Source organism: Cololabis saira, chromosome 14 (assembly GCF_033807715.1).
Source record: "Cololabis saira isolate AMF1-May2022 chromosome 14, fColSai1.1, whole genome shotgun sequence".
Taxonomy (NCBI): Eukaryota; Metazoa; Chordata; class Actinopteri; order Beloniformes; family Belonidae; genus Cololabis; species Cololabis saira.
In genome coordinates this window covers 46,836,969-46,858,507 of record NC_084600.1, presented here as the reverse complement: position 1 = coordinate 46,858,507, position 21,539 = coordinate 46,836,969, and the positions used below count along the sequence as shown (strand labels likewise).

The window sequence follows — 21,539 nt, the reverse complement described above, 5'->3', positions numbered from 1 at the left end:
TTTCTCGACATTTCGACTTGTGAATGTTCACATGCCTGAGCGAATTGTGATAAACCAAAGGAAAAAAATTACATTTTTATCCTCGTCTAATTTTTTTTTAGTTTGCACAGTGAAAGTATTAAGGCCAAACTAAGACAAAAGAAATGGAAAAGGAAATTACGAGAATAAAGTCATAATATTACGAGAATAAAGTCGTAATATTATGAGAATAAAGTCGTAACATTACGAGATAAAGTCGTAATATGAGAATAAAGTCGTAATATTACGAGAATAAAGTCGTAATATTATGAGAAAAAGGTTGTAATATTATGAGAATAAAGTTGTATAATTACGAGAATAAAGTCGTAATATTACGAGAATAAAGTCGTAATATTATAGGAATAAAGTCATAATATTATGAGAATAAAGTCGTAATATTACGAGAATAAAGTCGTAATGTTACGAGTATAAAGTCGTAATATTATAGGAATAAAGTCATAATATTATGAGAATAAAGTCGTAATATTACGAGAATAAAGTCGTAATATTACGAGAATAAAGTCGTAATGTTACGAGAATAAAGTCGTAATATTATAGGAATAAAGTCATAATATTATGAGAATAAAGTCGTAATATTACGAGAATAAAGTCGTAATATTACGAGAATAAAGTCGTAATGTTACGAGTATAAAGTCGTAATATCACGAGAATAAAGTCGTAATATTATGAGAATAAAGTCGTAATATTATAGGAATAAAGTCATAATATTACGAGAATAAAGTCGTAATATTATGAGAATAAAGTCGTAATATTATGAGAATAAAGTCGTAATATTATGAGAATAAAGTCGTAATATTATGAGAATAAAGTCGTAATTTATGAGAATAAAGTCGTAATTTATGAGAATAAAGTCGTAATATTACAAGAATAAAGTCATAATATTATGAGAATAAAGTCGTAATATTATGAGAATAAAGTCGTAATATTATGAGAATAAAGTCGTAATATTATAGGAATAAAGTCATAATATTACGAGAATAAAGTCGTAATATTACGAGAATAAAGTCGTAATATTATGAGAATAAAGTCGTAATATTACAAGAATAAAGTCATAATATTATGAGAATAAAGTCGTAATTTATGAGAATAAAGTCGTAATATTATGAGAATAAAGTCGTAATATTATGAGAATAAAGTCGTAATATTATGAGAATAAAGTCGTAATTTATGAGAATAAAGTCATAATATTACGAGAATAAAGTCGTAATATTACGAGAATAAAGTCGTAATATTACGAGAATAAAGTCGTAATATTACAAGAATAAAGTCATAATATTACGAGAATAAAGTCGTAATATTACGAGAATAAAGTCGTAATATTACGAGAATAAAGTCGTAATATTACGAGAATAAAGTCGTAATATTACGAGAATAAAGTCGTAATATTACGAGAATAAAGTCGTAATATTACGAGAATAAAGTCGTAACATTACGAGAATAAAGTCTAATATTGCGACTTTATTAAGAATAAAGTCATAATATTATGAGAATAAAGTCGTAATATTACGAGAATAAAGTCGTAATATTACGAGAATAAAGTCGTAATATTATGAGAATAAAGTCGTAATATTATGAGAATAAAGTCGTAATATTACGAGAATAAAGTCATAAAATTACGAGAATAAAGTCATAAAATTACGAGAATATTTATATAAAGTCGTAATATTATGACTTTATTAAGCATAAAGTCATAATATTACGAGAATAAATTTGTAATTCATGAGAACCAGTCACATGTTCCTCATTCAAGGTTGTTAAAAAAATACTGCTATAATATCGTATCGTTATCGTGAGATTAGTGTATCGTTACACCACTACTCGGTCCACGTCCCTACCTGTAGGTCGTAGCGTGGAACGCTGTCGTAGGACAGCGCCCCGATGAGCCGCACCTCCCCGGTGCTCCGGTCCACGCCGAAGGTCCTCTGGCCGGCGCCGCCAGCAGCACCACCGGCAGCGCCGGCCGACACCAGGTCGAAGCTCAGCTGGCCGTTGTGGCCCGAGTCCCGGTCCGTGGCCGAGATGCGGTAGATGACGGCCCCCATCTTGGTGGCCTCCGGCAGCACGATGGACTCGGACGACGAGGGCAGGAAGGTCGGCGCGTTGTCGTTGACGTCGGAGACGGTGATCCGGACCCGGCTGGTCCCGTAGGCCGGCGGGGACCCGGACCGGGCCTGGATCTCCAGGTCCAGGCTGGAGCAGGTCTCGTGGTCCAGCGGCAGCGCCGTCCGGATGGTACCAGAGCCGCCGTCCACCGTGAAGTAGCCGTCGGGGTCTCCGGAGGAGACGGAGTAGAACACGCCCTTTGAGACGCCTGGAGGGAGGGAATAATAATAATAATAATAATTAAAGCTGCAAGCAGCGATGAACGGGCCCTGGCCGACTTCCTGTTGGGTTTGGGCCATGGCACCAAGAGACTTTTCTTTAAGTTGTGACATGATACAGGTGTGTACCAATTTTCGTGCATGTACGTCAAACCGTATTGTGGGGCTTGAGGCACAAAGTTTTCTAGGGGGCGCTGTTGAGCCGTTAGGGCACGCCCATTAATGCAAACCATTAAATATCACATTTATCACCAGGTCTGGCTTGGTGCAAAATTTGGTGACTTTTGGGGCACGTTTAGGGGGAAAAAAGCCCTCATTTCATCAGAAGAAAGAAAGAAAGAATTTAAAAAAAATCCTACAGATACAATATGGCCTTCACCTGTCGAGAATGTCGAGATTAATGTTGAAATACAATTTCAAGAATAATGTTTAAATTTTGCTTTCTTTATTCACGAAATTTTGACTTCTTTCTCAATTTTTCGACTTTTTTCTCGAAATTGTACTTCAACATTAATCTTGACATTTCGACTTTTTTCTCGACATTTCGACTTTTTTCTCGAAGTGCATAATGAAAAAAAATCTTCCTCCTCTAAAATATTACTTTCATTTTTCTCCTGCCTGGCCCTGATTCTCTTCCATAAGTACTGTGTCTTTAATAAAGTACTGGGTCATTAATAAAACCATGCTTATCCTGTATGAATATTCCACTGGAGCTTACGTTGTTATTGCTGCATCTATATCCAGCAGATCTCAGTTTGAAACCCCAAGAACGTACATTTATTGATTTTGCTGTATTGCAGGCAAAATGGATTATTGCTCTTAATTGAAAGAAAATGGATGCAGCTACAATCGGTGCTTGGATCAAGGTTATGGCACAATGTAGGTCAATGGAGAGAATAACACGTACATTAAAAAACAAACTCGGGATGTACGAAGAAATTTGGAAACCGTTTAATCACCTGTATATTATGACATCAATAAATAAGACCATAATATACAGGACTGTCTCAGAAAATTAGAATATTGTGATAAAGTCCTTTATTTTCCGTAATGCAAAAATGTCATACATTCTGGATTCATTACAAATCAACTGAAATATTGCAAGCCTTTGTTTTTTTTAAAGGTATTGTGACATCATCTTTAACATGCTTTTAACACTATTAAAAGTCTTGGCCAACATCCCTCAAATGTGTCTAAAAGAGTGTAACAAGAAAAACTTCACTCTAGTACTCCATTCCTGGCTTTTTATGACAGTGTTTTTTTGCGCCTTGAAAAACGCTTCCTTTTCCCCCTTTCCTGTCAATCATTGCGCCGCTCCTCCTCCAAACCCCTTCCAACCCAACCATACGCTAACAGCGGCGTCGGAGAGTTAAGCCGGGAGCGACAGGCGAAGCATGCACGGAAAAGCAGGAGGGAGAACCACAGCAAACAATCATAAAAATAAAGGCATGTAAATAAAGTGTCCCCTTATCTTAAGTCCAGTCAGTGGCCGCGGGTCTTTTTAGAAGTTTTCCTCCGGTGATTAGAACAGAAGAGGCTCTAAACAGCTCCGTGTTAAGCCTGATTTATGGTTCCGCGTTAAATCGACGCAGAGCCTACGCCGTAGGGTTCAGCGTACGGGGGGCGTCGCCGCGTAACCCTACGCCGTAGGCTCTGCGTCGGTGTAACGCGGAACCATAAATCAGCCTTTATGGTGCGCTGGAGAGGAGCGGAGACAGGGAGCTGGGTGGAGGGGGCGGTGATTTAGCGGGTCGTTACGTAACGATCCGCCACCAAACCACATGCGCCGTTTTTGCATAGTTATGCGGAAAATCCCAGAAAGCACACAATACACTGAATGGTAAGAATGAAAACTTTGTTGTTTTTTGGGTGTAATGATGTCAAGACACCCAACAAAACACAAAAAATCAAGAAAAATGTGTTTTTCATGTCACAATACCTTTAATATTACTGATCATGGCTTACAGCTTAAGAAAACTCAAATATCCTATCTCTAAAAATTTGAATATTTTGTGAATCTTAATCTTAAACTGTAAACCATAATCATCAATATTAAAATAATAAAAGGCTTGAAATATTTCAGTTGATTTGTAATGAATCCAAAATGTTTTTTTAATTGCATTACAGAAAATAAAGGACTTTATCACAATATTCTAATTTTCTGAGACAGTCCTGTATGTCCCGTGTCAAACCATATCAAGCTCAGGGGATGTTTCAGGAATGAAGAACTGTGCAACATATGTTGCTGTCTTTAATATATCCTGTCCTTTATTTTCTTCATTATTGTTACTTTAATTACTTTTAATTCCCAATTACGTAACAATTCCATATTTAAAGGGACGGGTGGCGACCCTGGATGGGGGGGTTAAGACTGTTAAGTCAAAAGTTGTTGTGAAATGTCCTTTATAATAATATCCTGTGTGTGAATAAAAAGATCCATAAAGACTATTGGTGGGTTACCATAGCAACCCACTGTTCCTGCCCCGGTACCAGAGCTGAGCAGGGAGGGAACGTTAATCGGCCCCGTGTGAGCAGTAACAACATGAATGATGGTACCAGGGCCGCGACAGACAGACGGACACCAGACAGGAAGTGACTCATCTGTGGGCGGAGTCTCACCGGTCTTGGTGGCGGCGTGGACGAGTCCCACCTCCGTCCCCCGGAGCACGTCCTCCGACACCGTGAAGAAGTACTGCGCCTGCTGGAAGACGGGGGGCGCCACCGAGCCGCCCACCACGCTAACGTTCACCCGCGCGTTAGCCGGCGCCGCCAGCCCGCCGCCGTCCTCGGCCGAGATCACCATGGAGATCACGGAGTTGGCCTTACCGTGGAGGGAGCGGGACAGAGAGATCACGCCTGGGGGGAACCAGAACAGGAACTGTTATTACCGAGCTTTTATTCTGAAGGAGGGAGCGGGACAGAGAGATCACGCCTGGGGGGAACCAGAACATCAGACACCGGGAACCAGGAACTTTTATTACAGAGCTTGTAACACCCTATAGTGTAATAATTTCCTATAATGTAATAATTTCCTATAATGTAATAATTTCCTGAAAATGTAATAACGCCTGAAAATGTAATAAAATCCAATAATGTAATAACTTCACCAATAATGTAATAAGATATCCTGACTGATATTGTAATAACATTTGTACCGATAATGTAATACCTTATTATATTATTGGGAATTTATTACATTTTCAGGTGGGTCTTCTTTTTTTTTTTTTTAAACTGATAATGTAATACTTGACAGATAATGTAATATATATGTTCATTTTCAGTCCAGAGTTCTACATTTTGTGTTATAAGAATCTAAGAATGTTTTACACGCTGGATTTGAAACACCAGAATGACTATTGGGTTAAATTACAGACTTTGAGTACCATGTAATAAATTCCCAATAATGTAATAAGATATTACATTATCTGTAAAAATGTTAATACAATATCAGTCAGGATATTTTATTACATTATTGGTGAAGTTATTACATTATTGGGTTTTATTACATTTTCGATTGAGTTAAGTGCAAATTTTATTACATTATCAGGAAATTATTACATTATAGGGAATTATTACATTATAGGAAATTATTACATTATAGGAAATTATTACATTATAGGAAATTATTACATTATAGGGTGCTACAGAGCTTTTATTCTGTACCTCACACTGTGCAATATTCTTTCACTCATTTTTGTGCTTTTGTGTGTATATATATTTATATTGTCTGTTTCTTATTTTGTTTTTTACATAGCCTTATAGATGGGTGCACTTTTATGGAGCTGCTGCTTAATCTCATTATATTATTATAATGATAATAAAGGCTTTCTATTCTATTCTATTCTATTCTCTTATTCTGAAGGAGCCGGAACAGGAAGCTCCAGATTTAACCACCAAACTTGTTTTATAGCCAAAAATCAAAACCGATTACTAAATATTAATTAATTTCTAATTAATACATTTGATTTATATTGCACTTTAGATTACTGAAAATCTCAAAGTGCTAAGGTTTGATAATTAAAAGGAAACAGAAGTAATAAAATCAAGATAAGAGATAAAAGGGATAAAAAGTCAAGACATGGCAGAAAAGAGAATAAAACAAGAATGAAACAATTAAATATCCTAAATCAGGTTTCCTGCCTTTACGTCCTGATATCTGCGCCTTTTTGTACTTTCATGGTTGTTTTAGAAAAAAAAATCTTTTATAACACTTAAAAAAAGACATTTTATCTGAATTTAAAACTGTGATTCTCCTCCGGTTTTCACGGACGTGGACAGACATGTACTGACCCGTGTCCTTGTTGAGGGTGAAGAAGGTGGAGCCCCCTCCTGGCACGGTGCGGTACGTCACCCGGCCGTTGTCCCCGGCGTCGGGGTCGTTGGCCGTTACCCTGGCGACGGAGGTTCCCGGTGCACTGTGGGTACTGAGGCTGACGGTGTAGAGCAGCGGGTAGAAGGACGGACGGTTGTCGTTGACGTCCGTCACCGTCACCCGGACGCGGGTCGTCGAGCTCAGACCGCCCTGGAGGGAAGACACAACGTTAACGATGGTGTAGTCGAAATGTGGCTAACAGAAATCTAACACCAGCTAGCCTACGCTCAGATAAACGGAGACAATCGGTGCGTCCGAAATGCCGTACTAAACAGTATATACTCAAAATGTATACTTAAGTTCGGCACACTTTTGAGTAAATATCAGTAGTAGGCATTAATTCGGACGTACTACTCGTGTTACTACGTGTTTTAAAAAGAAAGAAAGGCTGTCGGAGAAAGGTGACTGTAGTGTAAATGATTATCCGTCACTCATTAATAATCTTTTGTACTTTATTGACTCGGTGACAACACAACACAGGGATGGCCGGTGTTACGGTCTAAAGGGTCCCTCTGAACAACCACACTTGGTTCCTACGCTGGTGTTACGGTCTAAAGGGTCCCTCTGAACAACCACACTTGGTTCCTACGCTCTGCTAACATCATTACAACACAGTGACAGAAAACTATAACTAAGGTTAAGCCAAAATTTATTTTAATTTTCTTATTGATTGTGAGTTTGACTGGATGGTTTTAAAAGGAGTAACCCAGGGCTCATATTCGGGTTTATAAAAACTGGAATATGAGCAAATTCCGGGTTATTGTTGTTTACATGGCCGTCTCACCGGGTTATTTCTATTATTCCGGTTATGAAAGGGTTATTGACTGAGGGAAATGCAGTCGTTGTGCTGAGATAGTTAAAGGTTAAATCCTGTATCTGTTTCAGTTCCATCCGATCGTCTCCACAGACCTGCAGCAGGTTTCTATCACTTAATTAAAAGTGACTTGTATTTCCTGACGCCGGGACAACAGATCTGCCGTAGAGGAAGAGATGAGCGTCACGTGGAGCCAATCAGCTCGGACAGGTTTTACTAGGCCGTTAAAACGAGACGTTAAAGCGAGACGTTGAAACGAGACGTTAAAACGAGACGTTAAAACGAGACGTTAAAACGAGACGTTAAAACGAGACGTTAAAACGAGACGTTGAAACGAGACGTTGAAACGAGACGTTAAAAGGAAACGCAGCGAGCAGAACCGGCCGGATCAGGACAGGAATGTGGTGAATGTTGCAGAGAAAATCACTCCTGGCATCACTAATAACCTGCAACTACGACGGCTCTGAGCTGGAATTCCTCTGAGTTCTGCGTCGGCCAATAAGTCGTCATTTCAATTCATACGGGACCAGAGAAATTGTTTAAATGTGATGTTGGAAGGCGCCGTAGTGAGGTGAGGTGGAGGTGAAGTGAACGACTGGACCTGATCTGACCTGCTGAAGTTTGAGGAAACGCTTGCAAAGAATATACTCAGTCTATTTTCATTTTACAAAAAAAAGCCATAAGAATAATTAAAGCTGTAAGCAGCGATGAACGGTCAAGGGTCAAAGGTCAAGGACTCAAAACCGAGTCCAATGACACCACCCACTCTTTATGTCCAACCATTTAAAAGTTATGGCAGAAAATAAGAACTATCAAATATCAACCAATCAGCTACTAGTATCACTTCCTGTTTAACGTCACCCCATTTCACGAAAGCCCCACGATACGGTTTGACGTACATGCACGAAAATCGGTACACACCTGTATCATGTCACAACTTAAAGAAAAGTCTCTTGGTGCCATGGCCGAAACCGAACAGGAAGTCGGACATTTTCAATTAATCGTGTAATTTTGCCGCAATTTATGCCATTTCTTCGTCCGTTTCTTCGCCCGAACCGTAACGTGCACCCAGGTGTGTTATACATCAAAATGTGCGTCTCCATCCTGCAAAAATGTGCATTACTTTTCTCAGTCAAAAGTGTTACCGTGGCGACGCTAGACGCCAAAAAGCACGCTTGTGTAATTTTGGCGCAATTTATGCCATTGTCACGTGTCGTACTTTAACGAACTTCTCCTAGCAGGATCGGCCGTTCCACATAAAACTCGCTCAGGAGACACAAAAGACGTTAACGATGAAAAGTTATAAAAATGGTGAGTTTTCATGAAATGCCCGTGGCGCCGCGTCAAACTTCAACGCTAAACAGGAAGTGATACTAGTAGCTGATTGGTCTTTTTTTTAGTTCCTATTTTCTGTCATAACTTTTGAATGGTTTGACATAAAGAGTCATGGTGGAGTCATCGGACTCGGTTTTGAGTCCTTGAACATAATTGGTGATAATTGCATGCGCAGGCCCGTTCATCGCTGGTGCAGCTTTAATTTATTATTTATTATTATTATGAACGTGGTCTCACCCCGTCGGTGGCCGTCACCGTCAGGTCGAACCGGTCCGGTCCCTGGTCCCGGTCCAGGGGGTTGCTGGTGCAGATCTGCCCCGTCTCCTTGTTGATGGTGAAGGGGGTCTGGGTCCCGGTTCCAGAGGAGAACCCCAGGGCGTAGACCAGGGCCCCGAAGGAACCGCGGTCCCCGTCGGTGGCCGAGACCTGGAGGAGAAACAGAGGTGGAGGTTAGAGACGGACGGACCAATGAGGTGGAGGTTAGAGACGGACGGACCAATGAGGTGGAGGTTAGAAACGGACGGACCAATGAGGTGGAGGTTAGAGACGGACCAATCAGACGCCAGGATCTCAACTTTTACATGTAATTTATTTATATAGCCCTTTACAGCCCCATCTAGGAGCCAACGTGCTTTACAGAATAAAACATACAAAAATACAACATACAATCATAAGACAGAGCAAAAAGATAAATAGAATAAAAGAAAAAGAGTTAAAAGTGTCACCACATCACACATCCTGCTTTAGATAACTTTCAGTTCAGTTCGGCAGCAGTTCGGATTTTCTTTTATTGTCCACTTCGAGAAAAAGTCGAAATGATGAGAATAATGTTGAAATACAATTTCAAGACTAAAATTTTGTGAATGAAGTCGAAATTTATTCTGGACATTTCAACTTTTTCCTCAACCTTTCGGCTTTTTTCTCGAGTTCTTGAAAAAAATGTTTTTATTATTACATTAATTGAAATTTGATTTCTTAGGAAAAAGGGACAGATAAAATAAGCTTAGTCTTTTTTCTGTTTCCTTTCATTCAAGAAAAGAGATTTGTTGTAATTATATTGAACTGTTTTGCTTTTCTTTTAATGAATGAAATAAATAAAGAAATAATTTGCTGTACTGAGCATGTGCGAGAGATGGGCATCTACCCACAAGGAGTAGAACAAGGCGGGTTTCAGCGTTGGGGGTCACAGAGATCACATTCCTCCTCCTAACAGAACACCATCAATGAAACGTGTTTATCGCTCCACAAACGTTGATTTAGCTTCTTCCTGCGAGACAACCGCCCCCCCCACGGCGACACATGGCTCAAAGAATCTATTAAAACAGCCAGAAATCCCATAATACAACAGAGACTTCCTGCAGGGAACCGTCCCGGCGCTGCGGGTCACGAACCGGCGGAGGTTTCACCGACCCAGAACGCTGTTTGGTGGCGTTTATGGAGCTTGTTAAAGCAGCTTCTCCCTCGGAAAGGCTTGATGGATGCAGGAGGTCTGTGACATCACTGTGACATCACTTCCTGTAGTTAAACAGCACCAAGACAGAAGCCGTTCTGACCGGCACAACCCTAACTAACCCTGACCCACACCAGGTAGACTCATCCCCAATAACCAGCATCACCTTCTCCGGCCAGAACCTCCCGCTCTCATCTGTAATCACCGACCTAGGGGTCAAAAAACAACCCCCACCCGACCTTTGACCCCCACATCAAAAACCTCTGCAAAACCTCATTCTTCCAAAGTTCGGTGTCCTCATCATTTTAATTTCTACAACAAATCCTGCCTTGAAGTCGGACCAAGCGTCAAGACTTTTGTAAGCCTTCAAGCTTTGCTTCATGTATTTCCCCGGCGTAGAAATTAAGTACATATAAATATCAGGAAACTGGATTGGTGTCCAAATATTAATGTCCATGGACCACTGGTTCTTGGGGTAACTGTACCAAATATTAATGTCCATGGACCACTGGTTCTTGGGGTAACTGTACCAAATATTAATGTCCATGGACCACTGGTTCTTGGTAACTGTACCAAATATTAATGTCCGTGGACCACTGGTTCTTGGGGTAACTGTACCAAATATTAATGTCCATGGACCACTGGTTCTTGGTAACTGTACCAAATATTAATGTCCATGGACCACTGGTTCTTGGGGTAACTGTACCAAATATTAATGTCCATGGACCACTGGTTCTTGGGGTAACTGTACCAAATATTAATGTCCATGGACCACTGGTTCTTGGTAACTGTACCAAATATTAATGTCCATGGACCACTGGTTCTTGGTAACTGTACCAAATATTAATGTCCATGGACCACTGGTTCTTGGTAACTGTACCAAATATTAGTGTCCATGGACCACTGGTTCTTGGTAACTGTACCAAATATTAATGTCCATGGACCACTGGTTCTTGGGGTAACTGTACCAAATATTAATGTCCATGGACCACTGGTTCTTGGTAACTGTACCAAATATGTCCATGGACCACTGGTTCTTGGTAACTGTACCAAATATGTCCATGGACCACTGGTTCTTGGTAACTGTACCAAATATTAATGTCCATGGACCACTGGTTCTTGGTAACTGTACCAAATATTAATGTCCATGGACCACTGGTTCTTGGTAACTGTACCAAATATGTCCATGGACCACTGGTTCTTGGTAACTGTACCAAATATTAATGTCCATGGACCACTGGTTCTTGGTAACTGTACCAAATATTAATGTCCATGGACCACTGGTTCTTGGGGTAACTGTACCAAATATTAATGTCCATGGACCACTGGTTCTTGGTAACTGTACCACATATTAATGTCCATGGACCACTGGTTCTTGGTAACTGTACCAAATATTAATGTCCATGGACCACTGGTTCTTGGTAACTGTACCAAATATTAATGTCCATGGACCACTGGTTCTTAACTGTACCAAATATTAATGTCCATGGACCACTGGTTCTTGGGGTAACTGTACCAAATATTAATGTCCATGGACCACTGGTTCTTGGGGTAACTGTACCAAATATTAATGTCCATGGACAGGGCTTGAAATTAGCAGTCGCCACTCGCCATTTGCGACCTAGATTTTGCTGTGGCGAGACATATTTTTGGCTGTCTTGCCACTTGGCGACCTAGAAAAAGTATACCACTCCAATCCAGAGGGTGGCGGTAATGCTCATTTTCGTTGGTTGCCAAGCGCCGCTAACGGGTCAGAAGAAGAAAAGTAAACGAGGGAACATAACATAACCGGTAAAATATGCCGAAGTCCGGTATTTTATAATCTCTCCGGTCAAAATGTCCGGTGAAAATACTCACTGGGGCTGCGGGACTCCGCGGGAGTACCGCGGAGGGACACGCCGAGCCCCGGTGCCGGGAGCCGGGAGGAAGCGGAGCTGCGGCGCCGACATCCACGTGTGCGTTGATGGTTCCGCGTCGCACCGACGCAGAGCCTACGGCGTAGGGTTCGCGGCCACGCGCACCCTACGCCAAACCCTACGGCGTAGGCTCTGCGTTGGTGTGACGCAGAACCATAATTCCGGCTTAAAAGTAAACAACATGCGCCCAAGTACTCGTGCATGACAGGCAGACACACACAGGGAGAAGAGACAATTTCTTTAATTTTTATTTTTTTTTAAAAACTTTATCCTTATGAACGCAATTGTTATATACTTGTTGGTAGTCCAACTTTCAATTGACGGGACTTATTTTATTTTAAAAACCCTGTTTTTCAATAAAAATACTATTACATGACTTGCATTGATATCGTACTACTGCATATGATTTATTTTTAACCTCAATAAATTCATATAGCCTATCACAAATGTGTGTGAGGTGAGGAGGGAGGAGGGAGGAGGAGGAGGAGGAGGAGGAGGAGGGGGCAAATAGTTTGTATATTTGAATCTAATGTACTTCATGCGTCTTCTTACTGCTGCATAGGGATTTATACTGTTCTTCCAGAATAGTTGAAAGGTCCTTTTACACAGCACATTTGATTGAGAAGAACGGGATGACTGTTATATGGTACTACTATGACTGCTATATAAGTAGTGATGACGAAATACTCTAGTGAAGCAACTTTTTGGTTTTGGCGAGTAAAAAATCTGTTTGGCGAGTAACTTTTTTGACCTACTAGCCACTTGGCTAGTAGGTCAAAAAGTTAATTTCAAGCCCTGTCCATGGACCACTGGTTCTTGGTAACTGTACCAAGTATTAATGTCCATGGACCACTGGTTCTTGGTAACTGTACCAAATATTAATGTCCATGGACCACTGGTTCTTGGGGTAACTGTACCAAATATTAATGTCCATGGACCACTGGTTCTTGGTAACTGTACCAAGTATTAATGTCCATGGACCACTGGTTCTTGGGGTAACTGTACCAAATATTAATGTCCATGGACCACTGGTTCTTGGTAACTGTACCAAATATTAATGTCCATGGACCACTGGTTCTTGGTAACTGTACCAAATATTAATGTCCATGGACCACTGGTTCTTGGTAACTGTACCAAATATTAATGTCCATGGACCACTGGTTCTTGGTAACTGTACCAAATATTAATGTCCATGGACCACTGGTTCTTGGTAACTGTACCAAGTATTAATGTCCATGGACCACTGGTTCTTGGGGTAACTGTACCAAATATTAATGTCCATGGACCACTGGTTCTTGGTAACTGTACCAAGTATTAATGTCCATGGACCACTGGTTCTTGGGGTAACTGTACCAAATATTAATGTCCATGGACCACTGGTTCTTGGTAACTGTACCAAATATTAATGTCCATGGACCACTGGTTCTTGGGGTAACTGTACCAAATATTAATGTCCATGGACCACTGGTTCTTGGTAACTGTACCAAATATTAATGTCCATGGACCACTGGTTCTTGGTAACTGTACCAAATATTAATGTCCATGGACCACTGGTTCTTGGTAACTGTACCAAATATTAATGTCCATGGACCACTGGTTCTTGGAGTAACTGTACCAAATATTAATGTCCATGGACCACTGGTTCTTGGGGTAACTGTACCAAATATTAATGTCCATGGACCACTGGTTCTTGGTAACTGTACCAAATATTAATGTCCATGGACCACTGGTTCTTGGTAACTGTACCAAATATTAATGTCCATGGACCACTGGTTCTTGGTAACTGTACCAAATATTAATGTCCATGGACCACTGGTTCTTGGTAACTGTACCAAATATTAATGTCCATGGACCACTGGTTCTTGGTAACTGTACCAAATATTAATGTCCATGGACCACTGGTTCTTGGTAACTGTACCAAATATTAATGTCCATGGACCACTGGTTCTTGGTAACTGTACCAAATATTAATGTCCATGGACCACTGGTTCTTGGGGTAACTGTACCAAATATTAATGTCCATGGACCACTGGTTCTTGGTAACTGTACCAAATATTAATGTCCATGGACCACTGGTTCTTGGGGTAACTGTACCAAATATTAATGTCCATGGACCACTGGTTCTTGGGGTAACTGTACCAAATATTAATGTCCATGGACCACTGGTTCTTGGGGTAAACGTGCCCCAAAAGTCACTAAATTTTGCACCAAGCCAGGTCTGGAGAAAAATGTGATATTTAATGGTTTGCATTAATGGGCGTGGCAAAATGGCTCAACAGCGCCCCCTAGAAAACTTTGTGCCTCAAGCCCCACGATACGGTTTGACGTACATGCACGAAAATCGGTACACACTTGTATCATGTCACAACTTAAAGAAAAGTCTCTTGGCGCCATGGCCGAAACCGAAAATTGCACGCGCGAGGGCCTGTTCATCGCTGCTTGCAGCTTTAATTATTATTATTATTATTATTATTATTATTATTATTATTATTATTATTATTATAATCGCTCCGGTTTTACTGGGAGAACCTTTCATACACAGAGATCGTTGTTATCACCTGTGACTGTAAAGATGCCGACCTTTCAGACAACATGGTTCCGGTCTGAGACGCCCCGCGTGAATATAACGACCTCTCGATAATAATCTTTATTTAGTTTCTATACAAGAGCTCTGCTCTCCCAAAGCTGCCGTTCCCGCGGTGATGAACTGATCTACTGACGTAAAACACAAACACAGATGTGGAGGCTCGTCTCTTCAGTGATGTCATCATGTTTGAACCTGAACCGGCCCTGAACCCCCCGAGCAGAGGACCAAACGTCCCAGACGTCCCAGACGTCCCAGACATCCCAGACATCCCAGACGTCCGTCCTCCGTCGACATATGTCTTCGTCATCAGACGAAGACAGGCTAGGACCGGCTAGGACACAGAGACACAACCGCCTCGACTCCAGCTGCTAGCGTAACAGGTTAGAGGAACTCCTGAGGGGTTTGAGTTTAACCTCCTCTGGTCCGGGTTTACGCCTGGGGGGCCGGATCATTGCCAGATCGTTCCCGGATCGTTCCCGGGTTTCCTGCTGAGACTAACGTTCGTCTCCGGGGATCGTTCTCGTCTTTAGCGGATTAGCCACCTGCAGCGAGGAGGACGGGCCGACCCGGCTAACACACTTCACCAGACGATGATCACATCTCCACTTAATCCACTTAAAGAGACGCTAATGCTTCATCATCGCCTCCACCTTTAACTTCGTTTCCCCTCAGACGAGGAGGCGGACGAGTTCAATGTTTAGTTAAGAGTCTGGCGCTAAAGCACACGTCCATAACACCTAATGTTTGGAGAATGTGACGCAGCCGGGAGACAGAAGAGAGACGAGGAGACTCTAATGGTTCTTTTCCACCAACTCCTACTCGTCTCCTCCACCCGGTTTGGTTCTTTCCCACTAGGGGTCCAATATTCCGAGTAGATACTTTTCTGTATCTTCTCTGCTGAGGTTCTAAGCGGCTGAGTCGGGCTGTGATGTCATCACACTCCAGGCCACCGATTGGTCGGGGAGTTGGAGTCAGACGTTTGAATCAGGATGTGACATCAGAGAAAGAGACTCTGACAGAGATTCTGGTTCATTTGATTCCAGCAGCAACAACAGCAGAAGTTGGTGATCCAACTCTGAGGTGCAGACGTTCACAAGCGCCTTAAACGTTAAAAACCCTGACGTGCAGACTCTTCACGCCAAACCACCGGACCGTCTCCATGGGAACCGTCTCCATGGGAACCGTCCGAGCTCTGGTGAACAAAGCTGCAGGAAAACTCCCCTGTAATAATTTATCTACAGTTTCAGAATCCTTCGGTTTCGCTCAGCCGCCGATGCAGAAACAAGCGCCGAGACGGAGAACCAAGATAAGACAAGAAGAGTTTCCTCCCTCCTTTCTGCCGTTTTCTTTCCTTTTTGAACATAAAGTGAACAAATCAATAGCAGAGTCCTAAGATCTGAGTAAACATCGATACACGAGACGTGCTCTTAAATCTGGGAGGCCAGACGGCGGCGTCTGCCAAGAGGAATCCAGAGGAATCCAAGAGGAATCCCTCCCACGCCACGGCCGGCCGGCGGCCGGCGGTCCAGGAGAGACTGCAGTCGTATCTCAGCTACTACTACAAATACTCCTACAGATACTCCTACAAATACTCCTACAGATACTCCCCCGTCCTCCGTCTCCGTCTGGCACGAGAGCAGCACGAGTAACGATGGAGATACAAATACACACCGACCAGATACACACCAACCAACCAGATACACACCAACCAACCAGATACACACCAACCAACCAGATGCACACCAACCAGATACACACCAACCAGATACACACCAACCAGATACACACCAACCGACCAGATACACACCAACCGACCAGATACACACCAACCAACCAGATACACACCAACCAACCAGATACACAGAAACCAACCAGATACACACCAACCAGATACACACCAACCAACCAGATACACAGAAACCAACCAGATACACACCAACCAACCAGATACACAGAAACCAACCAGATACACACCAACCAGATACACACCGACCAACCAGATACACACCAACCAACCAGATACACACCAACCAACCAGATACACACCAACCAACCAGATACACACCAACCAACCAGATACACACCGACCAACAACACACCAACCAACCAGATACACACCAACCAACCAGATACACACCAACCAGATACACACCAACCAGATACACACCAACCAGATACACACCAACCAGATACACACCAACCAGATACACACCAACCAACCAGATACACACCAACCAACCAGATACACAACAACCAGACAATGTTGAATTAACTCAAGTTTCTGCTATTAAATTCTTAGGTGTCATAGTTGATGAAAAATGAACATGGAAGTGCCGTACTGAACTGAGGTCAATCGGTATTCTGAGTAGAATACGATCACTGGTGACTCAATCTTGTATTTTAACTTGTTATTATAGCTTCATTTATCGGTATATTGTGTATTGTAATTCTGCCGAGGTCCAGGAGAGACTACAGTCGTCTCTCAGCTACTACTACAAATACTCCCCCGTCCTCCGTCTCTGTCCGGCACTTTTGAAATTGCCCCTCGGGGATAAATAAAGTATTTCTGATTCTGAGAGCAGCACGAGTAACGATGGAGATACAGATACACACCGACCCTAGCCTCTAAATCTGTCTGTCTGGGTAGAACAGCACGGATTAGTCTGTTTCTGGACTGGTTAGAGGTTAATCTGGTTCTGGTCTACGTCTTCAGTGATCAACGCTGGGCTGGGGCGATGTGGGCAGACGGCGACCTTAATGGCACTTTAAAATGCTTATATTCAGCTATCAGCCGTCAGGTTTTTTTAGTGGAAACCTTTGAATGGGTTTGGATAAAGAATCTCTCTTCAATCCTTGATGGCAAACTGCCTTGGACTCAATTAAACCTCCAACTGCTGGATCAAACCTTGTTGAACTGAATGAAGATACTTGACTCTTGTTCCTCGATTCAATGAATCAATGAAGAAGAACTCTTTAAGGAAGAGAAACTTCCAAAAACTCAGAACTTGAGACTTGTGTGTTTACCTTGATTTTGTTTACTTATCGTGTGAAGCATTGCACTATAAATTATTATTTTCAAATTTAAGTTGTGCCTGTGATTTTCATATGAATTGGACTCCTCATTGAACCTGTTTCTTCTGTGTTCACCTAGTCCGTTATATATTTTCTATTCTTAATTAATTTCAATTTATCTAACATGATTGGCTACAATGGACTGGTCTCCGTTGGTCTGGTTCTGGTCTGGTTCTGGTTCTGGTCTGGTTCTGGTCTGGGTCTGGTTCTGGTTCTGGTCTGGGTCTGGTCTGGGTCTGGTCTGGTTCTGGTCTGGTTCTGGTCTGGGTCTGGTCTGGTTCTGGTCTGGTTCTGGTCTGGTTCTGGTCTGGTTCTGGTCTGGTTCTGGTCTGGTTCTGGTCTGGTTCGGGTCTGGGTCTGGGTCTGGTTCTGGTCTGGTTCTGGTCTACGATGAACCAGTTACAGGTCTGTCTGGTCTAGTTCCTGTGATGTTTATTGATACCAACGTTGTTCTGCATGTTTGCTGGTTAAACCGGTGGGTTTCTGAAGTGATGCGTTTGTGCAGGACTGGTGGTAAAGAGGCTAAAACCACAGATCTGTTTCCTCCTCTGGTCTCAAACACCTGACGTAAGAATGTGCAAGTCTTCAGAGAAATGTTTGATGACCAAGTCAAACGTCTTACAGCAGAAACAGAGAAAACTGTGAGTAGTTCCAGATCTAACGATCTGGGCTCCAGGCCCGTTACGGTACATGAAAGGAGCTCAAACATTTTGCTTTACATGACATCTGTACTTGTAGTTAAAACGCTGCAGCACATCATCAGCGCTTTATCCCAGAATTAATGAGACTAAAACAAGAAAAGACTCAACACGGAGCCTGAAGAGATTGCAGAGTTTCTGGTTTCTGCAGCCGGAGAGCGGCGTCTCGTTTGTGAAGCAAAGTCTGGAGGATGCCGGCGGTCGATCGCACCATTCTACGCGGGAGGGATTGTAACACACACATACATATATGTACACACACACATACATATATGTACATACACACACATACATATATGTACATACACTCACATGCATATATGTACATACACACACATACATATATGTACATACACTCACATACATATATGTACATACACACACATACATATATGTACATACACTCACATGCATATATGTACATACACACACATACATATATGTACATACACTCACATACATATATGTACATACACACACATATGTACATACACACACATACATATATGTACATACACACACATACATATATGTACATACACACACATATGTACATACACACACATACATATATGTACACACACACACACACACACATGCATATATGTACATACACACACATACATATATGTACATACACACACATACATATATGTACATACACACACATACACACACATACATACACACACATGCATATATGTACATACACACACATACATATATGTACATACACACACATACATATATGTACATACACACACATACACACACATACATACACACACATGCATATATGTACATACACACACATACATATATGTACATACACACACATACATATATGTACATACACACACATACATATATGTACATACACACACATACATATATGTACATACACACACATACACACACATACATACACACACATGCATATATGTACATACACACACATACATATATGTACATACACACACATACATATATGTACATACACACACATACATATATGTACATACACACACATACATATATGTACATACACACACATGCATATATGTACACACACACATACATATATGTACATACACACACATACATATATGTACATACACACACATACATATATGTACATACACACACATACATATATGTACATACACACACATACATATATGTACATACACACACATGCATATATGTACATACACACACATGCTACAAGCTCGGCTGCCATGACGATGAAAAGTACAGTTTATTTACAACAAACCAAGCAGGGTTGGGGTTCAACGTCTGTTGTTGCTCAACAGTTTAGAGACGCGTCTTCTACACCTTCGGAGTAAATAATACACTTCAAGCTAATCATCAGTTAACTAACTCAACTAGCCCAAATGACCCAACTAAACCAACTAGCCCAACTAACCAAAATGAGCCAACTAACCACAGACCGAGAGGCTGTGATTGGTTTGTTTGGTAGCAACGCATTTCCAGTTCCGGTTCGTGAAGCAGTCGTGAACTTTCACAGCTCTTTTCTTTGTGTTTGTGTGATTTTTTTTTTGCTCAATAGTTGTCCTTATCTCTTTGATTCACTGGGACCGGAAAAGCCTTAAGCTAAACAAAGTATCAACTAGTGATCTGGGGGGTTTAGCACCGCAGAGAAATGGAGTGACGGAGAAGTCTGAAGGTTCACGACGGCGTCACGGCAACGTGGTCACGGCAACGGCGTCACAGCAACGGCGTCACGGCAACGGCGTCACGGCAACGGCGTCGCGGCAACGGCGTCACGGCAACGGCGTCACGGCAACGTCGTCACGGCAACGTCGTCAGGGCAACGGCGTCACGGCAACGGCGTCACGACAACGGCGTCACGGCAACGGCGTCACGGCGACGGCGTCACGGCGACGGCGTCAGGGCAACGTCAACGGCGTCACGGCAACGGCGTCACGGCAACGGCGTCACGGCAACGGCGTCACGGCAACGGCGTCACGGCAACGGCGTCACGGCAACGGCGTCACGGCAACGGCGTCACGGCAACGGCGTAGGCTTTGCGTTGGTTTAACGCAGAGCCTTAAATCAGGCTTGACCCAACTGACCCAACTAACGCCAGGACTTGTCCACCATGTGGTTGATTGAAGGACAACTACGGTATGAGGCTGCTGAAAGACTCGGTTAGTCAGTGTTCTGAGGACAAAGACAGTTGGGACAAGTACCCAGGTCTGGACTTGGATCTTTACTCGGGTCAGGACTCTGGTCAGGAGTGGACCCTGAACCGTCCTCACCTCTCTAACCGTCCTCTAACCTCGGCTTGTGTTTGTTTCCCCCCCATCGCTCTCATCGCTCTACCTCGTAGCTCAGGCGGCTAACTCGCTCCCGTCTGCATCTAAACACGGCGATGCGTCACCACTTCAGAGGACGGATGGCTGGAACATGAAGCACTTTAGAAACAACCGTTCCTACTGCAAACATCCTCCACCCTCCGCCGGGACGCCGGCGCGGCGGCCCACGCGTTCCAGCTTTTATTTGCTTTTACTTCTATATTGAATTATCTCTCTCTTCTTCTCCGTTCCATCTTTCTTTCATCACACTCAGGGCTTTTATTCCTCGTGCCATATTCCATCAATGCTCCATTTTCCACTTGTATATCCCCGTCCTCCCCAGAGACGGGCGTGGGTCCAGCGACGTCCCGCTGCTCTCTGCAGTTCGTCTCTGTAAAACATCAGTTAGGAGGAGGAGGAAGAGGAGGAGGAGGAAGACTCCACGTCTCGGAAACAGCTGCCGAAAAATCCTACCGCTGTTGGAGAGAGACGAGTTCCTACGAGCTTCTAGGGGAAGAACTGGCAAGTAGAGACACTTGTTTGTGTCTCCTGCAGCTTTTGTTGTGAGTCAACGAGGACACCGGGTTTTACAAGGACACCAGGGTCAACCAGTGCGT

At 42.6% G+C, this 21,539-nt stretch overlaps 1 protein-coding gene across 1 annotated transcript in view; it reads right to left on the bottom strand.

Annotated features, from left to right (window-relative positions):
* The window catches only part of LOC133460142 (protocadherin-16-like), a 173,009-nt gene that overhangs the window by 43,107 nt on the left and 108,363 nt on the right, over positions 1–21,539 (bottom strand). The window contains exons 7-10 of the mRNA XM_061740697.1: positions 9,119–9,307; positions 6,651–6,882; positions 4,980–5,216; positions 1,875–2,350 (exon numbers count right to left, since the gene is read on the bottom strand). Of these exons, the coding sequence (XP_061596681.1) occupies positions 1,875–2,350; positions 4,980–5,216; positions 6,651–6,882; positions 9,119–9,307 (1,134 nt within the window). The remainder of the gene's footprint in view (positions 1–1,874; positions 2,351–4,979; positions 5,217–6,650; positions 6,883–9,118; positions 9,308–21,539) is intronic.